Source organism: Psammomys obesus, unplaced genomic scaffold, assembly GCF_907164565.1.
Source record: "Psammomys obesus unplaced genomic scaffold, mPsaObe1.curated_primary_1811, whole genome shotgun sequence".
In the NCBI taxonomy this organism is placed as follows: domain Eukaryota; kingdom Metazoa; phylum Chordata; class Mammalia; order Rodentia; family Muridae; genus Psammomys; species Psammomys obesus.
In genome coordinates, this window is record NW_026590767.1 from 4,952,548 (window position 1) to 4,965,453 (window position 12,906).

At 43.7% G+C, this 12,906-nt stretch overlaps 1 protein-coding gene across 1 annotated transcript; it reads left to right on the forward strand.

The window, feature by feature from the left end:
• On the forward strand, nt 1-12,849 carry Bccip (BRCA2 and CDKN1A interacting protein). Its single transcript, XM_055608935.1, has 7 exons — nt 1-212; nt 4,728-4,802; nt 5,425-5,505; nt 8,476-8,565; nt 9,219-9,394; nt 10,782-10,956; nt 12,521-12,849. Exons 1-7 carry the CDS (start codon nt 48-50, stop codon nt 12,689-12,691), a joined length of 933 nt encoding a protein of 310 aa, XP_055464910.1. The 5' UTR covers nt 1-47; the 3' UTR covers nt 12,692-12,849.
• The last annotated feature ends 57 nt before the right edge of the window (nt 12,850-12,906 follow it).

The following is a 12,906-nucleotide window of genomic DNA, read 5'->3' on the forward strand; positions in this document are numbered from 1 at the left end:
CGGAAGGGCAGGGGCGGGACTCGCGCAGGCGCAGTGGGGCTGGCAGCATGGCCTCCAAGGCTAAGAAGCGGGCCGTGGGAAACGGGGTCCAGCGGCCGCTGGGAGCACAGGCTCAGCGCGAGGAGGAGGAAGAGGATGAGGTCGAGGATGAGGAAGAAGACGATGAAGACAGTGACGAAGAAGAGGATGAAGATGACGAGGTCGTGGACGAGGTGAGGCACACGCGACCATACTTTTGGTGTAAGTCTGAGAGGTTAAAAAAAACTTTCAGGCAGCCGAAGCTGTGGTAAAGTGATAGAAGTTGTGGTTCAGGAGCTGAACCGGACGCAGTTTGCCACCGCAGGCTTTTCTACACATTTCTACCTGAAGCCCTTCCCGTCTTCGTTATTCCCACCCCAGAAGCCCGCCAACCGCAGCTTTCCGTTTTCTGCGTACGCGTGCAAACTCCGGCCTTCTGGAGTTTGTTAAAGGCAGCCTGTTCTGCCCTAATGTAAATTTTTCAAATGCCTTTCTCCTTCTTTAAGTACATCTCCGCTAGACCGTATTTACCGCCTCCCTGGGGAAGCCACCCTGGTCAAACTGGTTTTATGGCCTCACAGAACTGACGTCCTTTCTTCGGATTTGTTTGTTTTTGTTTTTGTTTTTCGAGACAGGATTTCTCTGTGTAGACCTGGCTGTCCCGGAACTCGCTCTGTAGACCAGGCTGGCCTCGAACTCAGTGATCTACCTGCCTCTGCCTCCTGAGTACTAGGATTGTTCAGACTTACTACCTAGTCCACGGTGGGTTGGATTAAGCACTTCTTTCTTGGTGAATGATTAGGCTTGAGTGATTGTTCAAGACAATTGCTGTCTCAGTAGGCACTTCAGACTGACTGTCCAAAGCAATCCTTTTGTAGTTTGTCCCCCATTTCTGTAACAGTTACCTACTTCACCAGTTCAAACCCCAGACTTGGGTGTTGACTTTTAATTACTCCTCCTTTCTCACTCCATCAGTACATCAGTACATTAGCTTTTCTTTAGTATCCAGGCACATCTTATCATTGATCCTGCAGCTATTCTAATCTGTACCTCCATCATCTCTTGCCTGGTTACTATAAATTTTTTTATCCCTTTTTTTTTTTAAAGGGAAAGCTAAGGCTGGGATAACCACTATGAAATCATAATCAGATGCAACTTTATTGTCTTTACAGTGCTGGTAATCAAACCCAGGACACTATGCTTGCTAGGCAAGCACTTCACCACTGAGCCTCACTCTCGGCTCCCTATAGTGGCTTTTCATTGTCTTGCCTTTCCATTCTGGTTCCTTAACCACCTGTATTCCATTTAACTGCCAGAGAGATCTGGTTGGCCTGTTCTACTCTCTCTCTTTAAATGCTCCGGTGGCTTCTAGTGGGATTTCCTTTCAGGATGGCTGGCTCAGAGCAAGCAAGAGAGAGGGGGTGGAAATGGTCATTAGAGTAAGCTAGAGTCAGAGTGAGCATGCAAGGGGTGTCTACTGGTTGAGGTGCAGCACTGGGAATGAGACCATGGTGTGGATATCTAACATGCCTTCCGTTCCAGGTCATTGCTTTGAACACCAGCTCAAAAAGGTTTACTAGCTATTTTGCTACCTCAGGGTTCTAGAAGCCAGTGCTTCTTTTATTAACATGGAAAATCTAACAGACTGCCAGTGACTAAACTGTGTACTATAATCACCAACTGTGGGAAGAGGGAAGGAACCTCAGATGAGGGCTTGCCTCTATCACATTGGCCTGTGGGCTTGTCTGTGGGCCTTTGCTTAATTAATGATTGATGGAGGAGAGTCAGGCCCATCAGTCAGGCACAGAGAGCTGTGCCTCTCCTGGTCCTGAGTAGTATAAGAAAACAAGCCAGTAAACAGTGTTCTCTGCCTTAGTTCCTGCCTTGAACTCCTGTCCAGACTTTCCTCAGTGAGGAACATACCAGGAAGTGTGAGATGAAAGAAACCCTTTCCTTCCTGAGTTGCTTTTTCTGTGGTGTTTATCACAGCAACAGAAAGAATGCCATCATTGATAATATTGTAGCAATATAAGCACCTACATACCCTGTTGGGGGGAATATAAATATGTGTGATTTCTTTGGAGGGTAATTTGACAGCATTTATTAAAATTTAAAGTGCATATAATTCCTGACTCGGGAACTTTTAAGAATTTACCCTACAGAAATTGACAGTCATAATAATAATAATACTGAATATACTCCCAAGCTCTGTCCATTTTGTGTTAACTTATTTAATTCTCATGTTAGCACCATGGACTTAGGAAATATCACTATTTTACAAGTGAGACCATACAACAAGTTTAGGGAAATGTGTATATATAGTTGTTACATGGAGGAAAAAAGGAACAAGGTGTGTGCATGTGTGTGTGTGTGTGTGTGTGTGTGTGTGTATAGTTGTTATGTGGAGGAAAAAAGGAACAAGGTTTGTGTGTGGGTGGCATCCATCAGCTTGTGTGTATGCTATTTGACAGTAGTTTTAGAATAGGAGTATGATATTAAGGCTAGGCAAAGGCTTTCTCACTAGACCATAGCAGATTTTACCACTCATATGCCTTTACATTTGTGTGTGTGTGTGTGTTTGCCTACATACGCATGTACTCTGTGCATGTTGTGTCCACAGAGGCCATAAGAAGGCATCCTCTGGGGCTCGAGTATATATGGTTGTAAGCCTCTGTTTAGGTGCTGAGAATTGACCCTGAGTCCTCTGAAAGAGCAACCAGTGCTCTTAGTTGCTGAGCCATCCAGCCCTCCATCCTGACATAGGAAATTCTTAGTGTTGAGGGTAAGTCTCCTTTCTGAAATCTTTAGTGAGTGCTTGTCCCTTTATCTAATTGAGGAAGTCTTTAATTTTCTGATACATTTATTCACCCACAGTTCATTTTTGATGTAAAAACCCATGAAAATTATTTTGGAAGATCAGAATCAACCTCAGTTTTTTGTTTTTTGTTTTTTTTCCAAAAACAAAATGGTGTACCAGGAATAAAGATGCCATAGTTCAGGTCCTGCAGTGCCTAATTTAAAGGACAACATGAGGTAGCTGACCTTTACCTTCCCAAGTTGGCTTACCAAAGCAGTTAGGGGACTTAGGAGCATGTGCCTTCTTGCAGTCTCTTGGACTCACCATAATTTCTCTTCCCTTGGGGGCCTGTATTACTGTTTCCCATCCCAGGAAAACTCTTTACCTGTTGTTTATGTCACTTTTTAAGAGAAAGCTTTTGACTCTCTGTTTTCCTAGTTTTAAGCAGCAACAGTTTATCTTTTTAAATATATGTATATTTTTCAGTTATATTTACTTATTTGTATGTGTATGTGCCATGGCCATATATACAGATGTCAGAGGGCAACTGTGGGAGTTGGTTCTCTCTGTGTCCACTATCCCATGTGTGCTCATTTGCCACATGGAAATCAGAAGATAATTTGCAGCAATCAAGTCTTTTTTCCACCATCTCAGTCCAGGGAATTGAACTCAGATAGTCAGGCTTGTCAATAAGTGCCTTTACCTGCTGCACATTCTCTCTCCAGCCTCTCCTCATCCTTTTTAATGGTACATATAGTTGTACCTTTTTTGGTTTTTCAAAACAGGATTTCTTTGTGTAGCCTTGGCTGTCTTGGCTCTGTAGACCTGTAGGCTGGTCTTGAACTCACAGAGATCTGCATGCCTTTTCCTTCTAAGTGCTGGTATTAAAGGCATGTGCCACCATCTCCCAACTATACACATTACAGTTGCAACTTTAGACTTCTTTTCTGTCTCTCCTGTGTCTGCTCCACAAGAGCAGAGTTGTTCATATCTATTTATTTAGAGACGGAGTCATGCTATGTCATTGGTTGTAACCCAGCTTTACCTTCCTGCCTCAGTGAGTCAGGCCTGTGTCACCAGGCATGGCTTCACTATTTCCTCCCAAGTGCTTGGTACCTGCTGTTACTTAGTAAATATTTGCTAAGTGAATAAAGTATATCATCACATGGAAGGGTAAATTAAACTCTAGGCAGTTGTGGGGACTTCATGTGATCTTTTCCTTTACACAAGCTTTTTGAAGCCAGGTAAATAATTATTTCTCCTTTGAGGCTGCCTGAAGCCAGGTAAATAATTATTTCTCCTTTGAGGCTGCCTGACAGTTTTAGCTGGGTGAGACTGTGTTTGTATTTAAACCAGGTCACCATGTTTTGTTCCTCCAGGCTTTTGCATCACATGAGGAAATGGTATGAATAGCCTTTGTAATCTGTACAGGTATTTTGGCAGTATTTACTTTTTTTTTTTTTTTTTTTTTTTCCTTTGAGAAAGAGTCTCCCTGTGATGAACAGGATGACCTCAAAAGTGAGGTGTTTTTGCACCCCTCCTAGCAACCTCTGAGTTAGTATTTGCAGGCCTCTAGAACCATCCTGGCTTTAGGTTTGCCTGTTTTGAAGCAACATTCCCCTCTCGCCCTTCCCTTTTATGAAATAACATCTTGTTATGTATCCCAGGCTGGTCTCAAATTATTGATCTTCCTTCCTCTGTCTGCAGAGTTGCTGGTTTGTACCACCACATTAGACTAACAGTTCATGTTTTTCTCAACTGCAAACCCCTGAGACATTTTCTGCAGATAAGTAATAGAGAACAGACCTAAAAGAATGGAAACTGAGGCAAAAGAAAAATTTGCAAAATGGATATGCTGCCTGCATCATCTTCAAATCTGTCTGTGATAACCTGTTTCACATATGATTTACAGGAAGTGAATATTGAATTTGAAGCTTATTCCATCTCAGACAATGATTATGACGGAATTAAGAAATTACTGCAGCAGGTATGGTCTTTTCCAAATTCCCACGGTTGTCTCTGCACTTTGCTGAAGGAATCTCTCCTTTTCCGGGGTGAATGGCTAATTGTGTCTCTTCTCCTTATCCCATCCTCCCTCCCCCCATTACAGTGTTTAAGTTCTCTGTGTCCTGGAATGCCCTCCTTTTTATGTGGTCACTGCCTGAGATACTAGACTCTTATAATTCACATCTGAATTTGGTGGAGTAAAAATCAAAAACAATTTTTTTAAGGGAGGAAAAGTTTTGGCATATACTTCATAGGGGATGCTGTCCACCTTGGCAGGGAAGGCAGGGCAATAAGGGCCCGAGGCCAGCCTCACATGGCATTGGCATCAGCAGTTCAGAAGCAGAGCCTTGGTCCTTATATACCAGTCACATAACCGCTCCTCCTGGTGCTGTGAAGGCCTCGTTGCTGCCTGTACTTTGCCTTTACCTCAATAGGCTTGTTTTTCTCCTTCCTGTACCTGTTTGCTAAACACCACTGGCTTTGTCTTTTCACAGCCATCTTGATCAGGTCATTACATTTCATTGCTTTTGCTTGAATAATGGAATCAAAGTGTTATTAGAAGTTGTGCTTTGGTCTTAAAGTATTTCCTTTTCTCCTTTAAGCTTTTCCTAAAAGCTCCTGTGAACACTGCAGAACTAACAAATCTCCTGATTCAGCAGAACCACATCGGGAGTGTGATTAAGGTAAGTGGTGATTGACACCATTGGATTCTTTGTCCTATTTAGTGCCCACTGAAAGGAGGTACTAGGGAGGACTGCCCAGAGGTTACTGCAGTGGTCCAGGGATACGAAGATGGCTGATTTAGAAGATATTTCGGAGGTGAAATGTGATATGGTTTAGTGTACTGGGCCCTGAGTGAGAGAGAAAACATTCAAGGATGACTGCCAAGTTTCTGCTAGAGTGGTGAGGTTAGCAGACAGAGAAGCTAGGTTGAGAGGATGAACGCATCATGGGTTTGTGCACTTTCAAGTTTGGGGTGCCTGGCTGCCAAGCAGCAGCTGGAGCCTTGAGTTTTCAGATGTCAGTCACTGAAATCAGATGTGATTGGGATCAACAAGGGAGGGCGGAAGACAGAGCCCTACTAATGCCAACTGTGTTTGCCTGAGCAGAATAAGTGGCAGAAACCTTAGAGGAACGTATAGGAATGACTGCAGTGGGAAGGGGAAAAGCAGTACATGCTTTCATAAAAGCAAGAAAGGAGTAACTAAGGAAGGCATTGTCTAGTAGAGTTATAGAGCCCAAGAAAATGAGGACCCAGTTTGGACCCAGCTCTGCTACTTGTTGCTTGGGGTTCTTCTGGTTTCCTGTTGTTGTTTTACAAACAACCCCACAGCCTAGAAAAGCAAACATCTGTTTGGCTTGTGGACCTGCCATTTGGACAGAGGTCAGATTTGTCACAGTTTCTGCTCTATGTTTTGTGAGCCAAGAAGGCTTGGAGTGGCGACATTATCGCATGGGTCTTGGCATACTTGCCAGATCGTCTCAAGTACAGGAAAATTGTCAGAAGTAGATGATGGAAGACCAGGGCTGGTTGTTACTCGCCATTTGTGTCGTATAGTTTTGTTGAACTTAAAACATCCTTGCCAGTTGGGCAATGTAAAAGGAACTTTTATTTGCCTGATGTAATTGTTTCCCAGGCTTACTGCCTCCATCTGCTAACCTAGGCCTAGTACTGGAAGCTTCTAGCCTCCCTACACTCTACTCTAGGCCTAAAATGTTTTCAGCCTCTGAGACTTAGTGCTGAGTCAGCTCATCCTTTTTAGCTCTTTCTGAGCTCTGCCTGGCTGGTTCAACTCAGCTGTTCTGGCTCAGACGCCTCTCCCAGCTGACTTATTCAGTTTGGCTTCTTTCTCAGCCCGAAATTGCTCTGCTTGGCCTCAGACTAACTCCAGTCTTTTCTGATCTTCTGGCTCCTTCTCATCCTCTGGCTTGTTCTGTCTTCACCTGTGCCTAGCTTGTTCTCATATTCAACCTTTCTGTAAAACTCTCCCAGTAAAACTGCCTCTCTCTCCCTACCTCTCTCTTCCCCTCTTTCTTTGCCTCTCTCTCTCCTTCTCTCTCCCCCTTCCTCTTTTCCTTTCCCTCTCCCCTTCTCCTGTCAGATCTTTCTCTGATTTGTTGCTTTTTCTGCCACTCAATTAAACATCTCTTTCAAACATGGGTACTTCCTTCTATATACTAACTTTACCTTCATTGTTTGGGATTAGGCTTGTACTACCACACCTGGACCTAAGCTTTTTCTTTACCTGAAACTTGTTATATATCAGGCTGGCCTTAAACTTGGATCTGCTTGCCTCTGTCTCCTAAATTAAAGGCATGTTTGTATTCCAGCTGGCTCACACAGACCTAGCAGGTCTTTAGGTGTAATCTCGTGACAGAGCAGCCATGTTCTGAATTAAAATTTCTCTACAGGGCAGTGGTGACCCGCGCCTTTAATCCCAGCACCTGGGTGGCAGAGGCAGGTGGATCCCTTGAGTTTGAGGCCAGCCTAGTCTACAGAGTGAGTTTCAGCACAGCCAGGGCTGCACAAAGAAACCCTGTCTTGAAAAAAACTAAACCAAACAACAACAAAAAGACCTCAACATCCCTGCCAAAGGCTGTAGACAAGACCCAACAAGCAGTGCTGCTGTAGGCGGCTGTATTTGTAAGTGCCTTTCCATTAGAACAGGTTCAAGGTCATGCTGGATCCCTGCTGTCCTCTGGTGTGGAAGTGGCAGGTTCGTTTCATCTTACTCATTTAACATGGATTCCTGAGTACTTGCTGTGTGCCAGGCTGAGGGCTAGGATGCAGTGGGAAAAGAGTTTGTGCTGGGACAAGTACACAGGCAGTATGTGGAAGGAACTGCCTAGGGCTGTAGTCTCCTAGTAGAGGAACAGAATAGAGCTAGGGAGTTCGGGTTGGCTCATCATTGCTGTTCCTTGCTGTTTGCTCTTCCCCTCTGCCATGCTACGTAAACTGGGTTCAGTTAAATGGTCAAGAATTTCATTGTGGGAATGTGAATTTTAGGTGATTCAGTGTTAGAGGCTCCCAGAAAAAGAAGAAAGGGCTGTCTCAGCCAAGTCACTTAAAACCCAGAATGTTTCAGTTTATGAATATCTACCTTATCTGGATTTAATAATATATAGAGATCCTGGTTAAAGAAAACCTGTTAAGAATCTTTTTTTGAGACAGACTCCCACATATAGCTCTGGCTGGCCTGGACTTCATCGTGTTCTGTCTGCCTAGGATTAAAAGGGCCACCACACCCAGCTATACATAATTCTTCTTTCTTTTTTTTTTGGTCTTTCAAGAAAGGGTTTCTCTGTGTAGTTTTGACTGTCGCTATAGATGATTAACAGGCCTGGTCTACATAGGGAGTTCCAGGCCAGCCAAAAGTATACAATGAGGCCCTGTCTCAAAAACAGAACAAAAAGAAAATCCAAAGATTCTTATATAAAGAAAGGCAGAGCAGGATGAGGTCATCCAGAATGTAGAAGAGGAGCAGATTGGTCTGGAGGAAAAATGCTGTGAACGCCACCACATGACACTCAGGACATGTGCTTTGGGAGTTGACAGCAGGAAAACAAGCTTTGTTTTTGAAAAGTGAAAAATTGGTGTCTTACTTCTTCCCAACCAAATACTGTAAAATTGAAGTATTTTCCTTTTAAAACAGCAAACAGATGCTTCAGAAGACAGCGATGACGAAGTGGATGAAGATGAGATCTTTGGCTTTATAAGCCTTTTAAACTTAACTGAAAGAAAGGTTAGTTTCTCTGGGTGACATTTGAAGCCTGGAATCTAGGTCAAGATGGAATCTTCTGTGTCAGACTGATGGTGACTGCCTGGTACATGCTCTTTCTCTGTTCCTTTTCAGTGTGGACCTGTTTTGTAGGAGTGATTTGTATCCAGCTTAAAGCTGATCACTCCTGGTGGCACAGTGTTGACTGTGGCACTGACACAGGATCTGTTTGCAGGGCCTCTGCAGCTGGTCTCTGCTCCCAGTAACTGGATACACAGGCTTTTGTTAAGCAGCTTCCAAAGCTGAGGGCAGGCCCTTAAGGTGCACTTGTGTTTCGTCATTTGTCTGTTGACTCAGTAATGAGTTCTAATCAAAACTATGCCTGCTGTTTATTCTCTGAGAATCAAGTGCAGGCCACAGTCAGTCTTCAGTTTTCAAAGGAACTGTCCTGTTCATCTCCAACTGTTTTTGTCAGACGGAGTAGGACTGCTGTTCCAGTGTGTCAGTGTTAATTATACACTTGACTTACCACCAATCATGGTGTGGTAATTAGGTGTAGTTACTTTGGGGGAATTTTTCAGCAGTCAATACTAAAGAAACACCAGGGTTTAAAGGCAACAGGAGGAAACCCCTCCTCTCGAGGCAAAAAACAACAAGCCTTCCTCTTTACTTTCTAGGGGACTCAGTGTGCTGAGCAAATTAAAGAGCTGGTTCTAAGCTCCTGTGAGAAGAGCATGGTTGAACAGCTGGACAAGCTCTTGAATGACACCAGCAAGCCTGTGGGCTTTCTGCTAAGCGAAAGATTCATCAACGTCCCTCCACAGATCGCCCTGCCGATGCACCAGCAGCTTCAGTAAGCAGCTCTGGGAAGTGCCTTCAAACCGTCATTTTTTGCCCAAGGAGATTCCAAAACGTACCTCATGTGGAATTTGTGGGCTGTTCCGTTTGCAGCAAGTTCAGAGTGAGGGGAGTGAAATAGTGAATGAGTTCATTCATTTCTAGCACTTGGCCCCTTGAACAGTTTTGATTACCGATGGCAGTAATTTTAGTATTTTCAAAAGATTCAGATGGTAGAGAAGTTGATGAATTTTCAAGACTTTTTACATTTGACCGAGTTTCCACATTCACAGTTGTCTAATTTGAACAAAATGTTGAAAAATACTAACAAAACCAGAGTTAAATTCTTTTTTTGGCTTTTCGGGTTTCTCTGTGTAGCATTAGTTGTCCTGGACTCACTCTGTAGACCAGGCTGGACTCAAACTCACAGAGATCCCCCTGCCTCTGCCTCCCAGAGCAATGGGATTACAGGCGTGTCGTACCACACCCAGCTCAGAGTCAAATTCTTAAACTCTGTTTGATTACTGGAATGACATACCTAATCTAATACTGTCTCTACTTCTCGGTCTCCTGTTGTTAATACAAGAATTTTAAGTTCAAAAAACATTTAAACATAGAACTACAAGATTTAGAAAATTAAGTGAATGAAGGACCATATCACCAATGCTTTGAGGCACAGGGTTAAAGTGTAGAAAGGGCGTCCTAGCTGGGATGTGATTTCCTGCCGATAGCACCTTCTCTGTCTACGTGCCCCTTTCTCCACCTGCACCATCAGCTGCAGCTCACTGCTCCTGTGTCCCAAATGGCTTTTATGTCTCTTTGTTTTCTCTTAAGCAGCTGGGGCTCTTACATACTTGTTTGCATGGGGCAATCTGCTTTCTGCTGAGTTTGTGTTGGAGCTGACATGGACTGTTTTGAATTTATTAGCTTTGTTTAGAGGCAGCTTGTTGATTTTGGAAGGAAAAAAATTTCTCTGCCATTCTAGAACTTAGGTTATCTATATCTATGCAGTTTCTGCAGTGTGCCAATCAGTCCCAGACTAGTGGAATTGTGAGGTCCCATGCATGCTCTGGTGCCATCCGCTCTGCCTGTGTGCCTTTGAATTTAAACGCTTAAACGTTGTTTTAAAAAATGCAGGGTTTTTTGTTTTGTTTTGTTTTTAATTTGCACAAAACAGTGATTTTGAGGGAATGTGAGATCATCTGTTAATGGGTATGTGTCTTTCTAAACTCAGATTCTTCACCGCTTACAGCAAAAACTAGTGTCATCACACTCTCGAGTATGGCCAGTGGCATAAACAAAAATGCCCAGCCTGTGAGCAGCAGAGCCCAGAGAGGGTGCTGCCTTGCTTTTCTCTGGGCTCCAGATAGATGTAATCCAGTGTTTGTGTGGATGCCTTTTAGGAAAGAACTGGCTGAGGCGCAGAGAGCCAACAAGCCATGCGGGAAGTGCTTCTACTACCTGCTGATTAGTAAGACATTTGTGGAAGCAGGAAAATCCAGTTCCAGAAAAAGGCGGGATGGCCTTCCGGAGGAAGCGCTGATGTTCATAAATGCAGAGGAAGAGTTCTTCTATGAGGTAAGGATGTCCTGCTTCATCTCTCTGTTAACTGTCAGCAGTTTTTTGTTTTTTTTTTTTTTTTTGTTTGTTTGTTTGTTTTTTTAATAAGACATCCTTAGGCACTCTTGAGTTCAAGGCCAGTCTGATCTACAGAATGAGTTCCAGGACAGCCAGGGCTACACAGAGAAATCCTGTCTCAAGAAACTTAAAACAAAACAAACAAAAAACCTCTAAAAGATATCCTCTTGATTTATGCCTATGTCCTTTAGTTCACCCCGTTTTCTCGTGATCTTTGGCTGACGGCTAACACACTCTCTGGCACACCCTGCACACACAAACGCTTCCGATTACACTGTGTGTAGGTGGTGGGCGTCAAGTGGGTACTGCCTGGGACCAGTTAGGCACTTAGAGCATGCTTACAGTGTGATGTTCAAGCCACATTTGCATGTTTTGAGTTCTAAGAAGTTTCCCACCTGCAGATATGGGTGAGTGAAGGTGATCCCAGCTGCTCTGTGCCCTTAGGTCTGGATTACTGGTGGATCTATCTCTAGCATCATCTATATTGGTGGCTCATACTGTGAATTCTTTCTCACACTGCCCTCTTCCAAAATCTTGAAATTTAATCTCTTGGGAGTAACATTTTTCTGAATTGGATAACACAATTTTTAAAAATGTATATATTTGTGTGTGTGCATATGCAGGTACCGTGGCATGCTTGTGGGGGTCATCTTCTACCTTGTTGAGGCAGGGTCTCTGATTGCAGCTGCTGTGCTTACAGGCCTGTCAGCACAGAGGTGTTGAGGTTACAGTGCACCCTGGCACCCGGTTGAGGTAGATTCTAGGGTTCAGAATTGTGGGTGGTCAGACTTGCAAGGCTAGGTTATTCACCCTTTGAACCATCTCCACTGACTGCAGCAGTAGAGATTCAGCTCTGCCTTTGTTTTACAAGAAATAAATAGCAAAAATAGGGCTAGGGAGAGAATCAGCAGTATGCACGCCTGAGGACCTGGGTTGGAATCCCTGACACCCACAAGCGGGACACGGTGGCATTTGCCTGTAACCCCAGCAGAGACAAGAGAATCCTGAGAGCTCGCTCATTCGCTGGTGGTGGTCCCCTCTGTACCAATGGAGACCATTTTAAGGAGATGTATGTGGGGTTTTTAATATGGTTTGGCTATGCAAACACCGTGTTTACACAGTGTCCCCAAAAAGGAAGCTGACAGGCATGTGACGATCAGCCTGTGAGGACTGTTCTCAGTTTCACTTATCTGTCACGGTATTCTCAACAATCAAGGGAGACCATGAAAGTGACTTTAGAATTAGAACACTGTCACCTCTATCACCTGGCTGCCTGCTCCTGCCTTGGAAGTGGCACATCTTAGCTTATGGTCCTTCTGAGTTGACATTTGTTTGGTGTTTCATGGTTTCTTCCTGAAGTGTCCATTTGAGCTCATTTTATTGTTTTCCTTCCTTCGCTGTTACTGGTATTTGCACATGCCAGATGGTGTTCTTTATTTTGGGTTAAATGAGCTCTGCCTTTGAGTCATCTACCTGTGCCTTCTTGTCTCCCCTTCTGCTGTAGAAGGCAATCCTGAAGTTCAGTTACTCGGTGCAGGGGCAGAGCGACACTTGCCTTGGAGGCAGATGGTCCTTTGATGATGCTCCGATGAAGCCCTTGCGAACTGTGATGTTAATTCCAGATGACAAGATGAATGACATCATGGAAAAGCTGAAAGACCATCTATCTGTCTAGGCCATTTCCCCCGGACAGTGACGGACTTGTTTATGTCTAATTACCGAGAAACCCATCGGAGAGATACTGAAAAACTCATTATTTTATTCAGATTCAAGTCCTCTACAAAAAGTAGGGCTCTGTTCCATGTGTCTGTGACACATTTACAAAAGTGTTTTTTTTTTTTTTTTTAATTTTGGTCAAATTGTGATTTGTTAAAAACTTCCAATAAGAAA

Bases quoted from the DNA above. Each gene is read 5' to 3' on its own strand.
- Bccip (XM_055608935.1), top strand. From the start codon at position 48: ATGGCCTCCAAGGCTAAGAAGCGGGCCGTGGGAAACGGGGTCCAGCGG. The intron at 213-4,727 runs GTGAGGCACACG...TATGATTTACAG, and splicing joins ATGACGAGGTCGTGGACGAG to GAAGTGAATATTGAATTTGA. The intron at 9,395-10,781 runs GTAAGCAGCTCT...GATGCCTTTTAG, and splicing joins CCGATGCACCAGCAGCTTCA to GAAAGAACTGGCTGAGGCGC.